The 23,110-nt window shown below is 50.4% G+C and overlaps 1 protein-coding gene across 2 annotated transcripts; it reads left to right on the top strand.

Moving 5' to 3' along the window:
• QDPR (quinoid dihydropteridine reductase) lies at positions 1 to 16,541 on the top strand. Of its 2 annotated transcripts, XM_036227542.1 has the most exons (7): positions 1 to 161; positions 3,055 to 3,147; positions 6,362 to 6,458; positions 8,573 to 8,713; positions 12,188 to 12,296; positions 13,500 to 13,583; positions 15,109 to 16,541. In XM_036227542.1, the coding sequence occupies exons 1-7, from the start codon at positions 42 to 44 to the stop codon at positions 15,212 to 15,214; spliced, it is 750 nt and encodes a 249-aa protein (XP_036083435.1). In that variant the 5' UTR covers positions 1 to 41; the 3' UTR covers positions 15,215 to 16,541. The 2 variants fall into 2 exon arrangements, with proteins under 2 accessions (XP_036083435.1, XP_036083436.1); XM_036227543.1 differs by lacking the exon at positions 3,055 to 3,147 and having other exon boundaries at positions 27 to 161.
• The last annotated feature ends 6,569 nt before the right edge of the window (positions 16,542 to 23,110 follow it).

The raw sequence follows: 23,110 nt of genomic DNA, 5'->3' as shown, positions 1-23,110 counted from the left end.
GGATCGGGTCCGGAGCCGCGGAGTCCAGCGGGACGTGCGGGATGGCGGCGGCTGCAGCGGCGGCGGCGGCGGCGGCGGGCGAGGCGCGCCGGGTGCTGGTGTACGGCGGCCGCGGCGCGCTGGGCTCGCGATGCGTGCAGGCGTTCCGGGCGCGCAGCTGGGTGAGTCCGCGGGCCGGGGCGTGCGGGGTGCGGGGCGCGCAGCGGGCGAGTCCGCGGGCCGGGGCGTGCGGGGTGCGGGGCGCGCAGCTGGGCGAGTCCGCGGGCCGGGGCGTGCGGGGTGCGGGGCGCGCAGGTGTTCCGGGCCCGCAGCTGGGCGAGTCCGCGGGCCGGGGCGCGCAGGTGTTCGGGGCCCGCAGCGGCGCTGCCCGGAGCGGCGAGTTGGGTGGCCGGCGGGCACGGTGGCAATTGGGGTGCCGGGCAGCCGTCCCCGGGGCAGGCTGGGAGGGCTGTGCAGAGGAAGCGGGGTGGGTGGGTGGATGGGCCCCATGCACCCCAGACTCGAGTGCTCGCAGGGCCGTACACCGCTTTTACGGCTGCGCGCGTGTCCGAGTCCCGCCCACGCGGGCCGTCGTTGACCCGGGGCCGTTGCTCTGCAAGGAGGGTGGTGGGCGGCTGCTCACTCGGCCTCCGCTTGGCCCAGAGTGTCCGGCACGAGTCGGGAGAGAATTCCAGAACGGGGAGGACGAGGAGCGCAGGGGCGGGAACCGAGAGACAATGAGAAAGAAGGATCTGGAAATAGCACTGCCTCGCTAGTCCTATTACCGTGGACTGACTGCTTCCACGAACCTCAGTTTCCACCTCTGTAAACTGGGGATAATGACAGTATTTGCCCCTTAGAGGAGCTGTGAGGATTAAATGAGATCATTGGTGTCTCAGTGTGTGCATTACCGGACTCCTGGTAAAAGATGTTTGAATGTGACCTATTACCGATATATTTTATATGTTGCAGGGGTCTAGAACAGGCCTTCCTAAGATGTGCCACTTTGGCATGTGAATTATTTTGAGCCAAAGGCAGTAGAGACACTTCCAGTTCAAGAGAAACTTAGACCTCTCCCTTAAAAAATATATGTTAGGAGCCTTGCCTGTATTAAGAGTTATTACCAGAAATAATTTTTATGGCCTATCTATAGGGCAGTGCAAACTGCTAACTACTGAACATCTCTTCTTATGTCCTCTGAGGAGATAAGAGCCCCCACACAACTTACCTCACTTTTAGGTCAGAATGTCGTCCATACCTCATTTTAATTTTCTGTCTCTGAACCTCTAGAGTGAGTGAGAGTGTGTGTGTGTGTGTGTGTGTGTGTGTGTGTGTGTGTGGTGTCTCTGACTCATGCATGTGGGGTCCTCACGCACATATGTAGTTTGGCTGTTTCGTTAGTCTGTCTCATGTCAATTTAATTATTAGACCAGCGGGAAGAACCTAGAAGGGTAGATGAAAGTTTCTTACTCCCCCCTACAAATGTGTTATTGATATAGTGATCTATAGCCCTGTTCCTTTAGCTTCCGTTGGACCTGATACTTTGAAGCCTCAGCCCCTCAAATACTAGTGGCTTCTTTGTTTTGCAAAGACTTTTTCAATCGTTTTGCATAATCATGTATTCACTCCCTGAAGGCTGTATGCAGGATCCCCGCTGGTCCCAGGCCAGGAGCCCTGACCCCTGCCACCCAGCAGGGTTCAGTGTATTCTCCGTGGAGACTCTGCCCTGTGTCATCTCACTGCAGCTGTCACTTGATCAAAGTCCATACCGGAGCTCTGGGGAGCTTTCCTGGGGTTCAGTTAGCAGCAGCAGCCTGGACAAGGGGTGCCCTGGGACCAGCGAGAGAAGGCCTCAGGGTTTTCTTCTGGCTCAGAATCTGGCATAGGGTTCTGTTTCTAAGGAATCTAAACACATCACCCCTCTCCTGCCGCCTCTGGAAGACTGCGATGTGGGGTGTTTCCCCAAGTCTGCATAGATGGATGGCAGTGGCGGTTGGAACACTTAAGGAGCGTCAGCCAGGGGCCAGGCACTGTGCTCCCACATACCGGATCCCTTACAAGCTCTTCATTCACTCTGCACAGTAACTTTAATCCAGTCTCTCTTCTCACGGTACAGATGTGAGGCTGCGCTTTCCCCTCGTGGGGGCAGTTGGCAGAATCTAGTGAACCGTTTACCTTTGAGTCTGTCTTTTCCCCCTTCTCTCCTGGGAGGGCTGGGATGGAACCTAGTCTTGTCTCAGTGTCTCCCATGGTCGGTGACCTAAAAGTGGTGAGTGGTCTGGAATGGATCCTGTGTTCTTCAGAGCGTGTGGCAGAGATATTTGTCTCCGGGACCTTCAGACCTCGGGGGGCCCTGGAGCCTTCTAACAGTCGTGCATGTGTAACCTATGCCGTCATCTGTAGCAACCTCTGTTTCGTTTAATTCACACACCGATGCTATTCATTGTTAACCCCTGCGTGCGGTCGAGAAAGCCGCTGCATGGCAGAGCCTGGATTCAAACCCCGGTGTGCGCGATCCCCACGCCCAGAGCCAGCCATCCCTCTGTGCCCTGGGGCAGGGTTCTGGGGGCCGAGTCCTGCCGCCATCTGTTTTCGTAATGGCTCAAAAGCTAAGAATGGTTTCACATTTTTCAATGGTTGAAAAGAAATTAAAATTAGAATAGTTTGTGACACGTAAACATCACATGAAATACACATGTCAGCGCGTCCGGTTTCCCCGGACACAGCCACGGTCCTCTGTGCACCTGTGAGGCTGTGTGTGTGGCTGCTCCCCGCCCCCACTGCAGAGCGGAGTGTTAGGACAGAGACTGCCTCGCCAGCAGAGCCTAAAATACACACTCGTTGGCCCTTTTTAGAGAAAACATTTGCAGATGCTGGCCTAGGGGGTTTGGCTTTAGAGGAAGCGGAATGGGCTGGGGCTCAGCCTGGCAGGGTGGGAGATGCCGGTGGCTGGATCCCCGCTCCGGGGTTTTCGTTTAAGCCTCTTCCCTGTCTCCACGCCTCTCTGTCCTGGCCTTGGGTCTTTAAAGGAATAGCAACATGCTGTCTCTTGACCGAAGCTGTTTTTCACTCTAGTGGGTGGTCAGCATCGACGTGGTGGAGAACGAAGAGGCCAGTGCTAGTGTCGTCGTTAAAATGACGGACTCGTTTACAGAGCAGGCTGACCAGGTAATTCCAGGAAGGGTCCCACAGGCCTGTGGGACGGGAACCCCGGGGAGTGGCGTTCCCTTCTTCAAGTGTTGTCTCTCTGATTACGAAAGCCATTCGTACCCATGCAGGGAGATTTGGGGAAAACAATGCAGTCAAGGTCAATGACCCACAATCCAATTCTAGTTAGCCGACTATTCACATTTTGGCCCATTTTGTTGTCTTTTCTGTGCATACTACATGTTATTAGCTTTACGAGTCAAAGTAATCTTGTATTTTATATTTTCAAAATGTAAATGAAATTAATTTTTATTTAAATACTAAAGATCACTTAAAAAAATCTGTGTCAATGTGTAATTTTTAATTTTATGAATTGGCCACAATTTTCTTAGTTTCCTCATATTGTACATTTAACTTTTTTGCAGCCTTTTTTTTTTTTTTTTTTTATCAGTATCAGGAATACTGTGGCAAACGTCTTTATCTCCATCTCTGATTATTTATTTAGGATACGTTCTAAAAAGTGGAGTGCCCAGATCAGAGCAAGAATACCAGTGAAACAGGTTATTTCGAATTCCAAAACGATATGCTTATTGTAAAACAAAAAGTCCAAACTCTGTAACTATATCAGTAAACTGTGACATACCCCTGTGACCTCTAAGAAAGCCACTCCCCAGCAGGAAGTCCCCTTAACGGCTCGGTGGGTGTTGTGGTACATGTCTGGGTTCTACCTTTCTCAAAGAGCTGAGCCCACGAGCGGCCTGACGGACATGCTTCGTGGGGTTGGTTCCCTTGCCAGCGCCAGCCCAGGTTCCCGAGGAAATCTGCGCGATGGTCTCTGTGTGTGATGCACCGTATCTGCACAGGCACGCGGCGGGGCGGGCGGGCGGGCGGGCAGGTGGTGGCGGTCCCGGCTGTAGCTGAGGAGACAGTGTCAGGCACTCGGTGACATGGCCCGCGAGCCGGGTAGTGGTGGAGCTGAGAGCATGGGTGTGTTTGTTAATTAGAGACTGATTAACAACTTATTCACTGTAGTAAGTTCAGGGTCTGCTTTTTGGTGAGTTCTGTTGTCCCTAGTAAGCTGAACACTGTCGGGTGTCGATGGTTTATATGGTCCTTAGCTATTTTTTATAACACATTAAAAAAATTTTTTTAAGTGATGCATGTATGATATAGAGAATGTACTAAAGCCAGAGAAGAGGGGATATTATGTTTAGTCCCTCTGTGAGGCTAATAGTTTGTGATATTTCCTTCTAATCCATTTCTCCAAACATACATATGTATAAATCTGAAAAACTTTAAATTCCCAAACTGTGAGCATACCGTACTGCTCACTTGCTGTTTCTAAAACATCAGTTTGACACAGGTTGCAATATAAAAAGCCAGCTGACTTATTCTACAATACAGGTTTTTGTTGTCCTTGCTTTTCGTAATAAGGTTCCAGTGTTTCCTATACTTAATGATAACCTTTCGGGCTTAATGGGCTTAATCCTGGCATGGCATTGTTACGTACCAGGTGCCGTTCTAAGTGTTTTATTCACATTAACTCGACGGGGGGATCCCAGAACAAAGTTTCTCATTCATCTCCTTTTAAAGAGGGGGAGTCTGAGGCACGGAAAGGCCCTGGTATTTGCTCAAGGTTAAACTGGCAGAAGGTGGCGTGGGCAGGACTTGCACCTGAGCAGTGGGGATTGGCTGGCTGTGCTCTCAACTGCAGGCCGCGCTGCCTCTTGGCAGAGCAGCTTCACGTGGATGATAAACGCTCAGAGTAAGAGCAAGGGGAGCCCGGGGCTCAGGGGGCAGCAGCTGGTCCAGACGTGCGTCTCTGTCGTCGGCATCTCTCCTGCTCCCGTTAATTGCAGGTGTCCGATGTCCACGTGCTGTTCCGAATGTGAAGTTGTCCTCCTCTGAGACTCGACTCTACACTGCTTTTAAAATCTTTAACCTCTTCTGTTCCCACCCACATTAAGAAGTTCTGGACCACAGCGTGACATCTAGTTTTTGTTTTTAAAGCTTCAGAAAAGGAAACTCAACCCTAATACATGTAAAATTGGCCCCCTGGGCGGGGCGGGGGGGGGGGAGGAATTCACTGGGGACAGTGAAGAGATGAGGACGTGAGAAAAGTATTAAATCTATAGGAAACTATCAGGCAGAGAGCAAGGCTTAAGGGGGAGGAATTTAAAAATGCACAGAGGATGTAAAAAACAAGTCAGACAGCTGCTTTTCTGCTGCGGGCTCCACGTGTCCCTAAAAAGTCGAACACTCACGGGATGTGCGTACAATACAGGGGAGCTGACCTAACTTTCGGCAGCTGGGGTGCGGGCTCTTGGCAACAGGGCATGGCTTAAGAATAAAGAGAGACGGCAGCGGGGAACCCGGGTGGCAAGAGGGAGGCCAACAAAAGATAAATTGGGATTAGGTGAAATACTCGTTAATAGAGGCCAAGGGAAATTCAGGACTTTCTTGAAAGCTTTAGGCGTGGGGTGTAGGGGGAGAAAAGATTGGTTTTCACTGGCAAGGCATTCTCTTTGAAAGAGTAATTTGAGGCCTCAGAAATGTTTAGTGAAAGTCAGGGGCTGGAATGTGGCTGCTGGGAGAGGTACATCATCTTGTCACAAGTCTTGAGATGTATCTTAAGGAAGCAGTTGGGGGACGTCATCTCAGCCATCCCAGAGATTAATAAAATGAGCCCCCAGACCCTTAGTGTTTACCAGCGCTTTGCATTGACTGTATTTTTTTTTTTTTTTTATTGCTTAAAAAAAATTTTTCTCTTTGGCGTTTTCTTTTGGAATTGCAGTTAAAGAGGTTTTTGTATTGGGGTGAGAGCAGAATTATCTCAGGTTATGATTCTGTGATTTGCAAAGGCAGTCGAGAAAGAAATATACCAGAAGGTTCGCTGCAGGCATTGAAGCTCTAGGTGATTTTTTAAAACCCTTTTTCTACTTTTCTTGATTGTTTTATTTCAGGGGCGCTTATGTTCCCCATCATTTAGAATAGTCGAAAGAAGTTTCTAGGTTGCTTTATAAAAATCACATTGAAATGTATTTGGGCTTCCCTATCCGAAATGCTTGTCATAGGCTGGTCTTGGTCCTACACCTAGTTTTCAAAGTGTTAATTGCCAAGAGCTATTAAACTCTCTTGAAAGGAAGTAAAAAAGTAAACTGAGGTGTCTGTAAAGATGTCGGCCTGTTTAGGTTTTCCTGAAAATGTGTGCATCTCTTTGTCCCTTTTATTTAAGGTGACTGCTGAGGTCGGGAAGCTCTTGGGCGAAGAGAAGGTGGACGCAATCCTTTGTGTGGCCGGAGGATGGGCCGGGGGCAACGCCAAGTCCAAGTGTGAGTCCTCTTTTGAGTTAGTCATCCGTCTGTCCTGCTCTTTGTCCGGTGCGCTTGGATTGCTTGGGTCTGTACTACGTGTCAGGTCAGATGTTTTTCGGTATGGCTCCCAGGATCTTTACAGTAGCTCTGCGATGTAGGGACGAACAACCCATTTTACAGGTGAAGAAAAACTTCCGTAAAGGGGTTCAGGGAGGGGGATGTTGGGTTTGCAGGAGAGGCAGGATGAAATCAGCATCGTTCCCACCCCAGTCTTACAGGGCTGCTTACTAGGAAGTGAGGGATGTGTCTGAAATGGAGAGATCGTTGTGAAGGTCAGAAAGACTCAAAGTTGAGCGTTTTTCATAAAACCGAGTACAGTCGCCAACTTCCCATTATAAACATTTTCACACAGAGACGAGTCGACAGAACCGCTCAGTGAACACCTGTTCCTCCCATCCAGGTTCAGCAATCGCTAGCATTTCCTCTGCTTGCATGCTCTGGCTTTCTCGCACGTGTGTACTCTGAATTTTTTGGTTAACCACTTGAAAGTGAGGGGACGCTCTTCCGTATTTCAGCACGTGTCCCCCCAAATAATCCCATTCTCCTATGTTCTCACAATACCATTATTATAGCTAAGAAAGTTAACAGTAATTCTGTAAGGTTAATACCCATATTCAAATTTTCCCAGTTTATCCATATCTTCTATAATCTTTTTCTCCTAAACTATTCCAGTCAGGGTTTATATACTACATCTCATTGTTCTTAGTCTCTCTATATTTTTTTTTCCTGTGTCAGACTGGGCAAGGCAGGGCCTTTTTCATATGGAATGTCCTGCGTATGAATTTGTCTAACCGTTTCTTTAAGATATCATTTACCTTGTTCTTTATCCCTTATCCTTTTTCTGTGGACCGGAACCTAGGTCCAGGACTTGCTTAGATTCAGGCTAAATATTTTGGAAGCGAGAACTATACCCGAGTAACGCGTACTTCCTGCTCATCGCCGTGGGACTTTAGCCTTGTCAGATCGCCCTACCTATCCGTGGTGATGCTAGATTTGGTGCCTGGTTAAGGTGGTAGCTGGTAGACCCCCATTGTAAAGCTACATATTTCTTTTGCAATTGGTAAGTTACCTGTGCGATGGTACTTTGGCATCTCATGTGAATATGCTGTTCCTAAACACCCTGAGAACCCCAAATTCCTAAAACCTAATGGTTTTAAGCATCCGTTGCCTGAATCAGGTATCCTAGCGGAGGCTAGAAAATGGTGGTTTTCTAATACTATCCTTCCACCGTTTAAAAAGGAACTGATTTTCTGGGAGACTGGTATTCTGTGGAGTGAGCAAGTTGAGAAAATGTCCTTTTGTATATTTCGGGAGCAAGGAGTGATTAATGTGGGCCTATCGAAACATTTTTTTTCTAGTCTTTTTTTTATCAGGGAAATGCAGTACCTTTTTTATCACTGAATGAAGATACCCCCCAAACCCCTGTATCAAGAGGGCTTTCTTTCTGGATCTTGGGTATGGCCTCACAGGGTCCCGTGTGCCTTGTAAGGAGGCAAAGAGACAGGTCCCCAGCCAGGGATGTGACATACATTACCATCTGTTCCTCATTACATCTCTAGCAAGGCCAGAGAGTTACGTGTGAATTGATTGTTACTTCAGCTTTCTTTTGAAAAGTCTTTAAAGCCACGTTAAATTTTCAGCCATAAAAATTGTAGTTCTGTAAAAAGCCTCTTTGTGTCCATGTGGTAACGATTCCTCAGATTTTTATCATGGGTTAAACCTGACTGAGACATACGGGTTCTTCTTCCGAACAGTCTTTGGATTAAAGCCAGTCCCACGTGTTTATTAATGGCCCTCACTTACTGGCTAAACTTTTACCGGTTTGCAGGTGAGGAAGCTGACACTTGGTGATTGCATGGCCTGGGTTCGAATCGCATCGTCTGGCTACCCGCCCTGTGCTGCTCATACTGGGCCGTGTCATAGTCTAGGACTGCGGGGGGCAGCGAGGGGAGTGGCTCTCAGTGCTTCCTTGAGCATCAGGTGTCACGAGTCGAGCTCACCTTTCAGTTTCTTCACTGTGGATGCTTAGCCGACATACGGGTTTTTTTTTTTTTTTTTTTCTTTCCACTCAGCTCTCTTTAAAAACTGTGACCTGATGTGGAAGCAGAGCATGTGGACGTCGACCATCTCCAGCCACCTGGCCACCAAGCATCTCAAGGAAGGAGGCCTCCTGACCTTGGCTGGTGCCAAGGCCGCCCTCGAGGGCACCCCGGGTAAGCCCTCAGCTCGCGGCCCAGGGAGTGGGAGGGCTCGTCGGCTGCTCTCGGGGCTGCGGGGCGCCTCCGTGGGCCGAGGGGTATCAAAGCCCTCGGCCCCCCGCGGTGCTTTATGCGGGTGGATTTTGCTTCCTTTAGGCCTGAAATGTTTTAGGAGAAGGACTCATGAGCCTTTCATGTGCGTTGTCCTAGGGGAGCAGCTTGGCAGCTGGAAATTAAGAGGCCAGGGTAGATCGTGCATCCTAGCTGTGTGGTCTTGAACAAATCATTTATCTATTTGGCCACATTTCTACTGTGGTTTCCTTAATTGTAAATAATGACAGTAGCATCTGCCTTGAAGAGTAGCTGTAAAGCATTAGAAATACTGACGTGTGAAGCATATGGTGAGTCTTCTGAGAAGTCACTTTATTTCATTTTATTCTTAATTAATCCTGGGGTTGATGTCATCATCATTTTCAATTTAAAGGTAAGAAAAAAACTAAAATGTAGGTTAAATCATTTGCCTGGGTTTACACAGTAAGTAGGTTGCAAGCTTCCTTTGAACCAGAACCCCGATCATTTCTAAATTATGTATTTTTTCCAATATATCGTGCAGATCCAAGTTTTCTTTGGCTTTTTTTTATGCCGTGTGTTAGTTTGCTCAGGCTGCCCTAATAAAGTAGCACTGGGTAGCTTAAATGACAGAAATGTATTTTCTCCTAATTCTAGAGGCTGAAAGTTCAAGATCAAGGCATGAGCAGGGTTGCTTTCTTTCTGAGGCCTCTCTCCTTAGCTTGCAGAGAGCCATCTTCCCCCGGGGTCCTCACAGGGTCGTTCTTCTGTGTGGGTTTGTGTCCCAGTCTCTTCTTTTAAGGACACTGGTCATGCTAGATTAGGACCCACCTTAATGACTTCATCTTAACTTAATCACGTCTTTAAAGACCCCCATTTCCAAATATTGTCATTCTGGGATGTGGAGGCTTCGACGTAGACACTTTGGGGGAGATACAATTCAACCCATAATACTCCCTTTGCGATAGGGCTAAAGGAATTTAAGTGGGTGGCTGAAGTGCGGGGTCCAATCCAGAGGCAGAAAATGTCTAACTCCACTACCTAAGTTAAACTCGTCTTTAAAAAAAAAAAAAAGGGTGGGAGGAGCTGTTTTTGGACCTTGTGGGTAAGTGGTAGAGACCTCGAACACCTCTTTAAATTTTAATGTAACTCGCTGAACTGTGTGGCTCTTGCAAGTCAACAAATGCATGCCACTCTTTTTCTTATTTTCTCAGAGCATATGATCTTACAGGTCCGCGGCCGTCGTGGTCATCAGAGCCATGTAAATGTCAAATACAAGTTTGGTCGGGATCCGACTTTTATTAAAGGTGACGTAGAGCAGAGGCCGTAGGGAGCAGGCAGTGAAATGACTTAATAGCTTGGCATTTAAAAAAGAAAACCCTAGGACCGGAAGACTTAGTTTTTTTTTAAAGGACAGTGCAGTCTCCTGCTTTCCTTTGGTTTGTAACTCTCCTTCGTTTCCAGTTTCGGATACCGGTAAGGCTCTGGCATGACACAGTTTGGTTTCTGTTGCGGTTTTGCTCCTTCATCACTGTGTGGTGTTTGATAAGGTCCTTCACCTCTCTGAGCCTCAGTTTTGTTTGTAAGATGAGGATAAATAATAAAAAGGCTTCCTTTATATGGTGCGCGTGACTCGCAGACCTCTTCATGGACGTAAACAGCTTAGGAAGGTGTGTCAGGGAGTCAGTGGTAAGTGTGAGCTATTTTCCTTTACTCCAGGCTTACTTTTGCCCAGCTACTCCTGCTTTAGATGTTAATAGGTATGTTCATTTTTAAGCTCTTGGGTGGATGTTGTTAAACTTATTTGAGTCGTGAAATCTTTCAGCTTTGATTCCAGACCCCAGAAGAATCATGTATAAATTGAAAGTAAATGACAAAGAGGCTTCGTGGTCCTTCCAACCCAAGAAGAATTGTTCAGAAATGAAAAGTTGTATTTTCACTTGGGAAGATACTGAGAAAACCTCTGCTTGCTCATCTTCAGGGCTGTATTTGTAGATTATCTAGAGTATTCATATGATCGCGATCACTTTTCTTTGGCTGTTTCAGAAATCAGACTTGAGGGACTACATCGATCACTTTGTAATTGGGAGGAAAGTATTTATCATCTTCTTAATGAATTTTTTTTTTCTTTTGCATCTTGGCAAACGATCCCCTTACCTGCATTGCGCAGAATTCTGTAGAATTGAACCATCAGGGCTGCTGGTTGCTGATTGTTTCTTCCTTCATCAGATTCCTGCTCTTGTGTTTTTCGAATGGAACGGAGAGTGAGCCCTGGGGATGGGCCTGGACGAACGAGATTCATACGCTGGTTTCTTTTAATCCCTGCAGAGTTTTTAGGTCCTTACACCGCTGTTGGCCTCCTGCCCCTGATTAAACAGACAGAGGGGCCGGGGATGGTGAAATATTCCACTAACTTTTTGAGACTTTGACCCTCTTTTGCAATTCAGGGTTTGCTGCGGAAGCCGTTTGGCGATTGGTTCCCCAGCCACCCCGCCCTGGACCTTTCGTGCGTCCTCTGCCATTACACTTTACACTTTAGGCAGCGTGCGAGCCGGGAGCTTTTAAAGAGACCACTGACTTCTGAAAGAAGTAGTGGTTTTCTGAAGGAGGAGGGGAGTTAACAGCAGTGGACCGTTCTCTGTGTTGCCGCGGCTGTGGCATTCATTCAGGTGGCGTTCAGGGCGCAGCTGAGTGCCCCGGGGGGGTGTGGAGAGACGAGACCCTGTTCCTGCCACGTGTCGGCAGGGCAGGTGGAAGCCTGTGCTGATGAGAGCGTGCCTCGCTTCAGTCGGCAAACAGTCGCTGGGCGGTGGGAACAGAGGAAGCCTTAGTAGGCGGCATGAATGCGCGCCTCAGAGTCGCTCAGATGTCAGACTTTAAAATGTTCATTCGCCAGGAAACATTTATTGAGCACCCACCCCGTGCTGAGCACAGAATCAAGTGCTTTATCCCCATTTTGCAGATGGGGTGACAGGATGGCTAAGGTTTTGAGAACGTGCCCAGGATTTCTTTGGCGGCAAGCGGAAGAGCTGGGAATTGAACCCGCGCGGCCTGACTCTGAAGCCCGCGCTCGTGACGGCAGCTCGGCCCTGCTCACAGGCAGCTGTCAGTGGTCCTCGCCCGGCCTTTCGCCTCTTGGCCTCAGCGCAGGTGTGCGTGTGTACCTGGGCGCGGTGCCCCCTGTGTCCCAGCCTGAGCTTCCTCAGCAGTAAAAGTAGGGTCAGCCTCGTGGCCTTTGCGATCAGTGTTAAGTGCCAGGCGGATAGTAGGGGCACTTGAAATGTCACGTTTCTCCCCCTCTCTCCCCATAGGTGTCCATCCTGCTCTTCCTCCTGGCCTCCCCTGGACCCGGACGTGGTGGCCTTTGCGCACACCAGTGGCGGCCAGTGGTCCCTGACCCGTCCTCTCCCCCTTTCCCAGGGATGATCGGCTACGGCATGGCCAAGGGCGCCGTCCACCAGCTGTGCCAGAGCCTGGCAGGCAAGAACAGCGGCATGCCGGCCCGGTCCGCGGCCGTCGCCGTGCTCCCGTGAGTGCTCCGTCTCCGCTCGCCGCTGGCCGTCCTCCGTGGTCACCGTGGTTGTGCCCTTCCGTGAACATCTGTAGCTGAGTGCTGTGGGGGGGCTGGGGAGAGGCGAGACCCCACGTGAGCTCACACGTGCCCTGGAGGCGCCTTCCACCACGGGCTCGTGTGGGCCGTCACCCTGGCCCCCAGGGCTCCCCGAGTGCCCAGCAGAGCCTCGGGTGTGGGGTGCTCCGGGCTGGCCGGGGGGACGGCACTGTCTTCCTTGCCAATTTCCTTCTTTTCTTCCTTCCCTGCCTCCTTATGAAAAACCAGTCTACACGTTTTACTTTAGTATTTGCCATCCTGTCTTTCACGTCATTGTAAGGTCAGTGTGGACAAGAAACCATGTTTCGTCTGTGTGTGTGTGTGTGAGAGAGAGAGAGAGAGAGACGGGGGGTGGTGTGTGTCTGAGGGAGCATATGGGACACTGTGGGAGACTGTCCCACCGGGATCAGGAAGAAGGTCCCCAGTCAGCCGTCTGGGGAGCCAGTGGCTTTGGAGGTAGAGAGTTCCTTCTTGCAGGAAGGGTTCCGGCACCCTGGCTTGTCTCTTGCCTCTAGTCCTGTAAAGATGTTAGGACTGCCAAGGGGCTGGTCTGTCTGACCCTTTTCATTCGTGAGCTTCTGTCATCCAGTGACCTGGTCCCACAGCTGTTTTGAGTGATTCCCAAAGCCTAAACGTTCTGGGGAAAGTCATACATACATGAACTCTCTTGCTCTCTTGCTGAACACCATAAGGTTTCATGGGAAATGGCCACAAAATGATGGATGTGGCCGTCTTTTCCCCATACTTAAAGAGATCTTATTGTTATACTTAAAAAATCCTGAGAAATGAGTCTGCCACATTTTAGAAGTGAATGAAGACGTAACCGGTAAAGCAGTTTACTGTAGTAAAGACTCTTTTTTAAAAAGGCAAAATGCAATTTTTCATTGTGTTCCTGTGTGCCTGAAGGGCGAGTCACAGAGCACCTTGCCGAATGCGGCTGGGACAGGCCCTCTGTGAGTGTGAATGGCTTCCTGGCCCCTCTGGGCATCTTCACGTGATCTCTCCACTGAAATGCCACCCTTGGTGCAGAGGCTCACGGCGCCTCTTCCTGGCCAAGGAGGCCGGGCGGCTGTCGTCATAACGGGGAGGCGCAAGTGACGGGCTTATCTCCGTGTGCCACAGGGTCACCCTGGACACCCCGATGAACAGGAAATCGATGCCCGAAGCCGACTTCGGCTCCTGGACACCCTTGGAGTTCCTCGTCGAGTGAGTACCACGGCAGTGAAGTCGGGGCCAGGCAGCTTCCAGCCCCCTTCTCTGCCTCTTCTGGGCTGGAGCACAAGCCCACGGTCTTTTGGGGAGGGGTACCAAAACCTTGCCCAAGGTCACACAGCAGAGCCAGGGTCTGGCTGACCCAGGCAGTGTGGCTGCAGAGGCTGTCGCCTTCGGCACTCCACTGGCAGGTACTGCCTCCTGGGCGAGGTATCATGCTTAATGCTGGAGTTGCAGAAAAAAATGGAAGTCGTGGTGGCCACCGGGCTTTGAATCGTGGTTGCAATTCAGCAGCACCCGAGAGAGACATCAATCTAGGACCCAGGTTCTAGACGGAACGTCTGAGGTCACGTGTGTCTGAGTCAGTGCCAACCCACAGAGAGTGGGCTGGGGCAGCCATCCCCCTGTTCCAGAAATCACGTTCACTCATTTTTGATGTTTGAAAACTCACGTGACAAGTTGATGTCAAGTTTGCGTAGAAGTCAGCAGGAGCACATGACCTTCTTTGCCGTCCATAGTTAGAATGCTGTTCTCTCTCCAGTCTGCTGAGGAGGGTGCAGGAGTTAGGCAATATATAGCCTGCACAAGTAATACACACTACCCCCCACATCCAAACGTGACTGGTCCCCTTCAGGGCTGCCCCCAGCTCTGCCCGGTCCCCGGAGACAGGCATCATGCTTCAGGGAGTTGGAGCAGCGCCTTATGTACTGAGCCTGCGTACCTTCCCTGGGCCCGTTCAGCCCTCAGAGGGGGAACTGAATGACTCGGCAGGGGACCCTCAGCTGTGGTCCAGATGACTGCAGATGGGCACCGAGGAAAACCCCAGGAACTTTGAGTGCCTTCCACTTAAAGTCCAGAGTCCTAGCCGGGAGATGGGTAAAGGGTTAGCGTACTCAACACCCAAAGTAAATGTTTTAAAAATTATCTGCCCTTCGTTCAACTGTGTGAATTTCTCATGCCTTTTCTTTTTCTATCTTCTTGGAGGTCGTCTGGAGTCCCAGACAGGGTTAGCTGCCCCTCCCCACACAGAGTTAGTTATGAAACGCCCCCATTCCAGCATTTAATGCCTTTTATTGGAATAGTCCGCATTTTTTTTTTTTTTTTTTTTGCATTTGCTTGGCACAGCCATGGGTGCTGCATAAATGTTTCCTAAAAAAAAAAAAAAAAAAAATGCGTTTTTTTCTCTTTAAATTTCTGGGAAGATAATATAACAAAGCATAAAGTATTGTGCACATGTCTGTCTCTTAGAATGAACTAAGTCTTTTTTTACTCAGAATCATTCCATTGTTAGAAACGATTCCAACAGTGCAGAAAAAATATAACAACAAAAGTTAAAATCTCGCCAAATCCTGCTACTCGGAGGTTAAATTGAGTAAAGTACTGAAATCATCAGGGGACCAGGTCTGTGTCTCATGATGCCTCTGTGGCTTTTTCAGAGCCCCCAAAGCCACCGATGTGAGTTTACGTATGTGTCCATATATTTGTTTTTGAACTATGAAGCTTTTCTTGTTTGTTCTAGAACCTTCCACGACTGGATCACAGGGAAAAACCGACCAAGCTCAGGAAGCCTCATCCAGGTGGTAACCATGGAGGGAAAGACGGAGCTCACCCCGGCGTATTTTTAGGCTCCGTGTCGGTGCCCGCGAGGGGCCCTCCAGGAGAGGCGTTAAGCGACCTCATCTGGCCCCGGGTCTTCTGCAGTCCTGTTTGTGTACACGAGGGCGAGACCTGTTTTCCGCCTCCCCGCCGTGCATTCGCTCTCCTACGTCAGTGTAAAACATCCACGTGGAATAAAAATGTGTGGGCGGAGGCCCCCGGTTAGCGCCCTCGGCCCGCGTCGCCCGCCTCCGTGGTGGAGGTCTCTGCACAGAGCCCTGTGTGTCGGCGGCGTCCCGAGTTGCTTTGAGACTGTCTGTCTGACTGCTTCAGAGATTTGTTGCTCTCGGGGGCATTTTGGGGCCTGAGTTGTCTTTGAATGTTGCGTTTGTGTCGCAGATGTAGTTTTCGCAGCCTCAAATTAAACTGCCTTAAAACTCCTTCTGTGGTGTGAACAGAATCCCGTGGACAGTTGAGCTGTCTTTTTCCTGCGCAGTTGCCAAGCGCGTAAGTGAACCACTTGTGAGTGTTTGGAGTTTATCATCCTAATAAACGCACTTCGTTTCTTGTGTTATCTTTAAATCACGTCTCGCACACTGTTGTAGGTGACTGTACTGAAGTCACGGGCCGCTAGTGCTCTGTAGTTGGGTTCTCAACGGGGTGGGCCGAAACCCAGAAATCCGCCTTCTCCACACAGTGACAGGCGCAGTTTTCCCTTGGGCTCGTCAGAATCGGGGTGCTGGCCTGACCCTGTGCCTCTGGAAACAGCGCTCCATGTGGCTCATGGAGGGTTTCCTTACAGGTAACTGCTGATCTAATGTAACTGTTCATTTTACAGATGAGGAAACTGAGGCCCAGAGACTCGACTTAGCCCCTCACTGCCAGTCAGTGGCAGAACTAGGCCCAGAACTCTGGCCACAGATGGCTGCTGTCGATAAGAGCCTTTACCATGTGTGTTTTTAAAATTTCTTTTTAAATGTTTTTTTTTAAAGATAAAATTCGCATAACATAAAACTAACCATTTTAAAGTGAAAAATTCAGTGGCATTCAGTAAGTTCACAGGGTTCCGTAACCACCACCTCTCTCTTGTTTGAAACCTGTTTGTCGCCCCAAATTAAAACCCCCCGCCTGCTAAGCAGCTGCTCCTGGTCTCCCCGCCGCCAGCACCGGGCGGTCTGCTTCCTACCTCCGTGAATTTACCTGTTGCGGATGATGTTTCACGTAAATAGAATCATACACCACGTGACCTTTTCCACTGGCTTCTTCCACTCGGCGTGTTTTTGAGATTCATCCACATCGTAGCATCTATTAGTACTTCATCCCCTCCTGTGTCTGAATAAAATTCTGTTGTTTAAATACTCTTTGTTTATGTACTCATCTGTTGATAGAAATTTGGGTGGTTTTTGTCTTTTGGCTCTTGTAAATAGTGCTGCCGCAAACATTTATGTACGGGTATTCGAGTACCTGTTTTTAGTTCCTTTGGGGGTGTACTCGGGAGGGAGTTCCGCTGTCATATTGGTAGTTGTGTTTAGCCATCTGAGGAGTCTCTTGATTCTTGACGCTTACACTTCAAGACGATCTCTCGGCTCCACAGAAAATAAGGCGGAGACCAGAAAGGTAGGACTGATTGGCTCAGTCACCCAGCGCTGTGGTCTGAACGTTTGTCCCCTCCCAAGTTCCTATGTTGAAATCCTAATGTCCACTGTGGTGGCAGTAGGGGGCGGGGCCTTTGGCAGGTGAGCCCTTATGCACAGGTTCGGCACCCTTATAAAAGTGGCTCCAGTGAGCTCCCTAGCCCTTCTGCCCCGTGAGGATCATAAGAAGCAGCCTGACACCTGGAAGAGGGTCTTCCCCATCCATTCCGGCTCCTGAACTTGGACTTCAGCAGCCAGCACGTGAGAAAAACTTGAGTTGCGTATCAGCCGCCCGGTTTTTGGTATTTTGTCACGGCAGCTGGAACGGAGCAAGCCATCCGCGAGGGGGCCGCACGTAAGTGCACTCACAAGCGCAGTGGTGACCAAGCCACACAGCACCTCACATGTCCATTCCGCCGTCTTGTCCTCCCAGTAATGCCTCACGTAGCTGTTTTCCCTTTTTCAGACGAAGAAACAGCCCCGTAAGCTAAATGACTTGCTCAGGGTGTAGTTAGCTTTGGGGGGAGCTGGTAGTTTTTACTCCACTTAGAAACCGGACCTCTTAATTGATTCCTGGGGTGCATTTTCCTCAGGCCTCAACCTGGTGACGTGCAAAGGGAGAGTATAAGGGGAAACGGAGTGAGGAAGAGGGCGTGTTTCTCTCTTGTGCCTTAGCCACTCATTCGTCAAGTGAGTTTTGAGTGTGAACTATCGTGGGGACGGATCTAGGTGCCCGGGACATATAATGAGTTAAGTAGACAAAGACCTCGGACCTCAGTAGTTTTATTATAGTGAGGGGAGGGGACAGCGAAATAAACCAATAAAAGCTGAATACGTTTTAGGGTATGTGAAAAGGCTCAACTGTGGGGGAAGAAAAAAGAGAAAGGTAAGGAATTGTGGGGGTTGCGATTTGAGACAGGGTATGGACTGAATGTGTCTCCAAAATTCATCCATTGAAGCCCCGACTCTATGGAGAAAAACTGCTACTTTTATGTCCATTTTACAGTTGAGAAGAGAGGCCTCTGCCCCCAGCACACACGGAAGGCAGCGCAAGCCAGGATTCGCACGGGCAGCCAGCATCCTATGCCAGTGTCTGTGCTGGTCTCAGCCTGTCGACAGCCCATGTCGCGGTGGAACCAGCCTTTGCGGTTCTTGTCATGAGGGCAAGACACCCGTCAGCAAAAACCTTTAAAAAAAAGGTTTATTTACTTATAGGACCTGGAAATGACGGCACCTCTGGGGTCACACAGCGAGGTTGTGGAGTGTGGGCCTGGGGTGCTGCTCGGGGTCGAGGGTGGGGGGCCGAGGGTCTCGTGGGCTCACTCTTCGTTGATGGCTTTAACACGTAAGAGCCGGCAACTTAAAGCATGGGAGGAAAAAACAAACAGGTCGCCCAAAGGGTCAGCTATTAAACCGACCGACCGAGGTCTCTCAAAGGAGCCCGGCTCTTGATCTGGTCATGTGTCTGGCCAGGTGTTTATTCGAGACAGGCTCCCGGGCATCTGCCTCTGAAATGAATGGCCCCACCATCATCCAAGGTTAAGTCAGGCACCTCCGTTCCAAGGAAGAAAGAAAAAACAGGACAAACCAAATGTCAGGGCTTACACTACCACCAGCCAGCAAATAAGCCATACAATTAGCACAATTTAGTTGTCCTCGACATTTTCCAACAATTCTCAGTGATATGAGAAAATCCTCAAGGTGTAACACCGCGCGAAAGGCACGACGCCTGATGTGTGCTGTGACACAATCTGACGTGCCCCCCATTGTGTCGGAACACCTCCACGGATTTCGCCGGCACCGGATCGTCCGGCGGTGGCCGGTGGAGCGCAGAGCGTTCTCGTCGCCCGTGAACTTGATGATGGTGTGACGTCGAATGGGCAGGGCTTCCGAGTCTGCGAAACGCGACGTCCAGGTCGGTGGGGGCAACAAGGGGACACGCTGAGCTCTCATCAGGATCCGGGCGCCTCGGGCCGCGGGCGAGGCTCCCGGCTGTGCAGGTGACGCGACTCTTCGCCCTGGGCTCGGCCTTCCGACCGAGAAGTCCGGTTTGTTTCCTCTTGTCACCTTTTACTTAACGGTTTGTCCTCATTCGTTTATCGTCTAGCTTGCCTGTTGGACTGGGACCGACGACAGGCAGACCCTGCTCATTCTGTACAACCGTTCGCCCCGCTCTTCACTTAGTTGGTTGAGTGATCTCGCTTCGCCCTTGGCACCCTAAGTAGTGGCCCAGGGGCCCGCTCCTTGACTGACTCTTCTCCTCTCCGCTCCTGGGTCTGTGGGGATAATGACGATCATGCGTGGTGCCTCCTACATGCCAGGCACCATCGCAATCCCTCACGGCGACCCTATAAGGCATTTCACAGACGAGAAAACAGGCCCGAAGAGGGACAGCCGCTCGCCTGGGGCCCAGCTGTGGGCGGTAGTCGGGGCCCACGCGGGAGGCGCCTCCACGCCCTGAGCGCGGCTTCCATGGGTTTGGCGGGGCGCGGTGGCGTGGGGAGGCTACACGACTGACCGCCCTGCTGAGCCAGGTAGGTGGGGAGGTGGGTGAGGGGGTGGGTGAGGGGGAAGGTGGAGCGGATGGGGCGTGGCACGCTCCGCCCCCTTCCCTGCGTGCGCCTGGCTTTCTCACCCTCCTGGGTCTCCCCCACCCCCGTTTTCCTTGTCTCTGGAGTCCTCACTTCCCGAAGAATGGTGAGGTTTTAGACAACATTAGTTGCCCTTCAAAAAGGTACGGCATCGAGTTAAATATGTAAGAGGCGAAGCTCTTCTTCAGCGCTTCCCTGAACTCCAGCTGATGCTCCTGCTCTGGCCCCCACCCCGCTCTTGCCCCAAAGGGTCTTTGCTGGGTCCCCCTGCGGGTCACCTCCTGCTCACTTCTCAGGGCAAGCATCGCTTCCAATAAAGCCTTTCCTGGCCCCTTGACTGGGGCGGATCCCGCCTGATGAGCTTTCATGGTCCTCTCCAGATCTGCAGTTTGATCCTCGTTTGTGCGGTGGTGATGAACACCTGTCCCCTGTCAGCCTTTAGGTCCCGCGAGTCAGAGGCTGTGCTACTTGCTTGCTTGTTGTGTTAACTCACCCTCATATCTCCAGCACATAGCACAGCGCCTGACACAGAGAAAGGGGCACAAAATATTGGTTGACTGGGAAGAGTACCCTGGAGCAAGGGAGGACATCGCGGTCCTCCTTAGAGGGTACAGATGGCTGTGAACCCTGTGTGGGAGTCTGCTTGACCTCGAACCTCGTCTGCTCTAATGGGCTGGGAGCCTCTAAGTGAAGAGAATGGTAAAGGTGTCTTTTCTTTTGTTAATGAGGTGATTTGGGGACAAATCCGAAGATTGGGGTCTGGTTGCCAGGAGAACCATCCTCATGGTTAGAAGGTTGGAACTTTCAACCCCAGCTCCCTGACCTCCGGGGAAGGAGAGAGGCTGGAGGTTGAGTGGATTGCCACTGGCCAGTGATGTATGTACTCAGTCGTGCCTATGTGGTGAAGCCTCCTTAAAAACCAAAAGGATGGGGTTCCGAGAGCTTCTGGGTTGGCGAACGCAGGGAGATGTGTGCGTGATGGGGCGGGGGCGGGGGGGCGCCCTCTCAGAAGGCAAGGCAGCTCTGGCCTCTCCCCACATACCCTGCCCTAGGCATCTCCTCCATCAGGCCATTCCTGGGTTACAACCTTTTGTAATAAGCGGGTGATCTAGTAGGTAAAATGTTTCTCTGAGGTCTGTGAGCCACTCTAGCAAATCAATTGAACCTGAAGAGGGGTCTCGAACACCTCCCATCTGTAGCCGGTTGGTCCGAAGCACAGATAACAAACAGCCTAGCGGTGTGAGATCCGATGCTATCACCAGGTAGATAGTGTCAGAATTGAGTTGGATTGTAGGACACCCAGCGGGTGTCCGAGGAATTGCCTGATATGGAGAGAACACCCACAGATCGTAATCGGTGTCAGGTCCTCCCCTGCCAGGCCCCTCTTGCCATCCCTCTTCCGTAATCTTGTGCCAGAGTGATGCAAAACACGGCGTCCAATGTGGCAGAGATGCGCAGGTGCTTCGGACCGAGGGGGGCTGAGGGGGTCGCAGGCTCTGAGCTTTGTCCTGGTCTTGTCTGTCTCGTGGGAGGCGAGGCTCCGGGGTGGGTCCCCTGCCTCTGCCTCCCACGCCTCCGTAAACTCGATATTGAATTCTCTTTATCCGTCGTTTGTGCTCCAGCCGGAAACGCTTTCCCCTGTTCCCACAACGATCGAGCAGTTATTTTCCACCTCCAAGAGGCAAGCCTCATGGGAGGTGGGCTACCCAGGAGCGCTAATAATCGGATGCGTCTTTGAATGAATGCGAAGCATACCTGCTGTGGCAAAACAGATTTTTAGTTAATAAAAATTTCATGCAGCTTTCTTTTCTTTAAAAAAAAAAAACACAAGAACAACTAATTTACTTCCACAGGGAGAAGCAGACCCAACATTTTGAAAATACGTTTGCAACATCACTTTTTTGGTGTGTGTTCATTCTGTGTTCACGTTTTTTTCTTATCCGATCATCCAGACCAGAACCCTCGGGAGGCACATGAAAGGCGTTGCGGTTTAGGTAGTCAGTCGCTGGTATGCGGTGGGGAGGCGAACATGATCTGGACCAGAATTTCAGCTCTTGGTGACGGTGGGCTCTTTGCTGCCTGTGACTGCACATGTAGAAAAGGGAAAAACGCAGATGAGAGGAGTGTTTACAATGTCCACTTGGTGGCGCTGTCAGCTTAGAGGGAAGCGTGATTGGCTTTAGTTACACCTTAGTCCAGTGCGCTTCAGAGATCCTCAGAGATTGATGCTCCAGACCGTTTCCTCGCTCTTTCAAACACAGATCCCACAGTCACACCTACACAATTTGTAGCTGGAGGATGAATAAGTTCTAGAGCTCGAATGCACAGGGGAGTGATTTTAGTCAACAACACCCTATTATATAAACTTCAGAGTTGCTAAGAGACTAGACCTTGCCTGTCCTCACCAGGAAAGAAAAATGATAATTACGTGATGTGGTAGAGATGTTGACTAACTAACACTACGGTGGTAATCATGTTGCAGTCTGTACATGTATCAAATCAACACCTTACATGCTTTAAACTTACACAATGTCGTGTGTCAATTATAGCTCAATAAAAACAAAACAGTAAAACCAACGCCCACTTAGGCGTGACCATTGCCCATTTCACCCGCAGGCCTGCAAGCTTCCCGCACGTCGGGGCTCCCAGAGATGCTGTTTCTTTTCCCTCTAACTTCAGTCATCAAAAGAATAATCCAGGGAGTTTCTTAGAAATGGCTCCCTGGAGCCCTCCCCTGTTCTGAATTGGTGGGGTGGGACCATGTCAACTACTGCTGTAGAACAAGTCACCGCCAAACGTGGTAGCTTAGAAGAACAGCGCTTACTGCCCTTCACGGTTTCTGAGGGGCAGGAATTTGAGAGTGGCTAATTTGGGGGTTCTGGCTCAGGGTCGCTCATGGGTTGCTGTTCGTTGTCAGCGGGGGCTGCATTCGTCTGAGGGCTCACCTGGGCTGGAGCATGCACTTCTGAGGGCGCTGGCAAGTTGGCTCCAGGAAGAGAACAGGGCAGGGAGCTTGGGCTGGGTTAGGTTTCCCTCTTCTGCTGCTATGATTTCCTGGGCCCTCTTTGTGCCCAGCCATGCATGCATCCTGTCTGCCCGCATTTGACTCCTGGCTTTGCTGGGGCTGCCAGCTCTGAGCATGTGCAAGGTGACGCACGTCCTCAGCTGTCCTGCCCATCTTGCCTTCTGCCCGTCGGCTTGCCTGACCCTGAGGCACGGGAGGCCTGCAGAAACGTGCCGCATGAACCTGGGAGTTGACAGTCTAAGGAGCAACTCTTTCCCTTTGAGGAACAGGAACTAGTAGATAACTGTCCTCTCCTCTGTCATTCAGGCAGTTAGCATGAGGCATATTCCTCACGGCTCCATAGAGTCCCAGCGGGATAAAGCCCAATTGCCCACAAGGTCCAGCTTCTTAAAGAACTGTGTGTTGGCTTTCTTTCCTGCTGGGTTCGCTCTTCCCAGGCTCCTAGCCCCTCATCCTTATGCCCTACGACACCTCCCCAAATCAATTAAAAGCTACAATCCCTTATCTTAGGTTTGCTTTTGGGGGGATCTCAAACAATCTTTAACTTTACTTCTGTCTTTGCCAAAATTAGAAATATAATAGTCTATATTTTTTTTCCACCAGACTACAAAGTTTTTAAAATCTGTGCCTTATTTGTCATCCATGTAGTTTATAATGACTGCTCGTTAAATAAAT

The sequence above is a fragment of the Rousettus aegyptiacus genome, unplaced genomic scaffold, assembly GCF_014176215.1.
Source record: "Rousettus aegyptiacus isolate mRouAeg1 unplaced genomic scaffold, mRouAeg1.p scaffold_m13_p_10, whole genome shotgun sequence".
NCBI classification, from domain to species: domain Eukaryota; kingdom Metazoa; phylum Chordata; class Mammalia; order Chiroptera; family Pteropodidae; genus Rousettus; species Rousettus aegyptiacus.
This window is presented reverse-complemented; position numbering and strand designations above follow the sequence as displayed.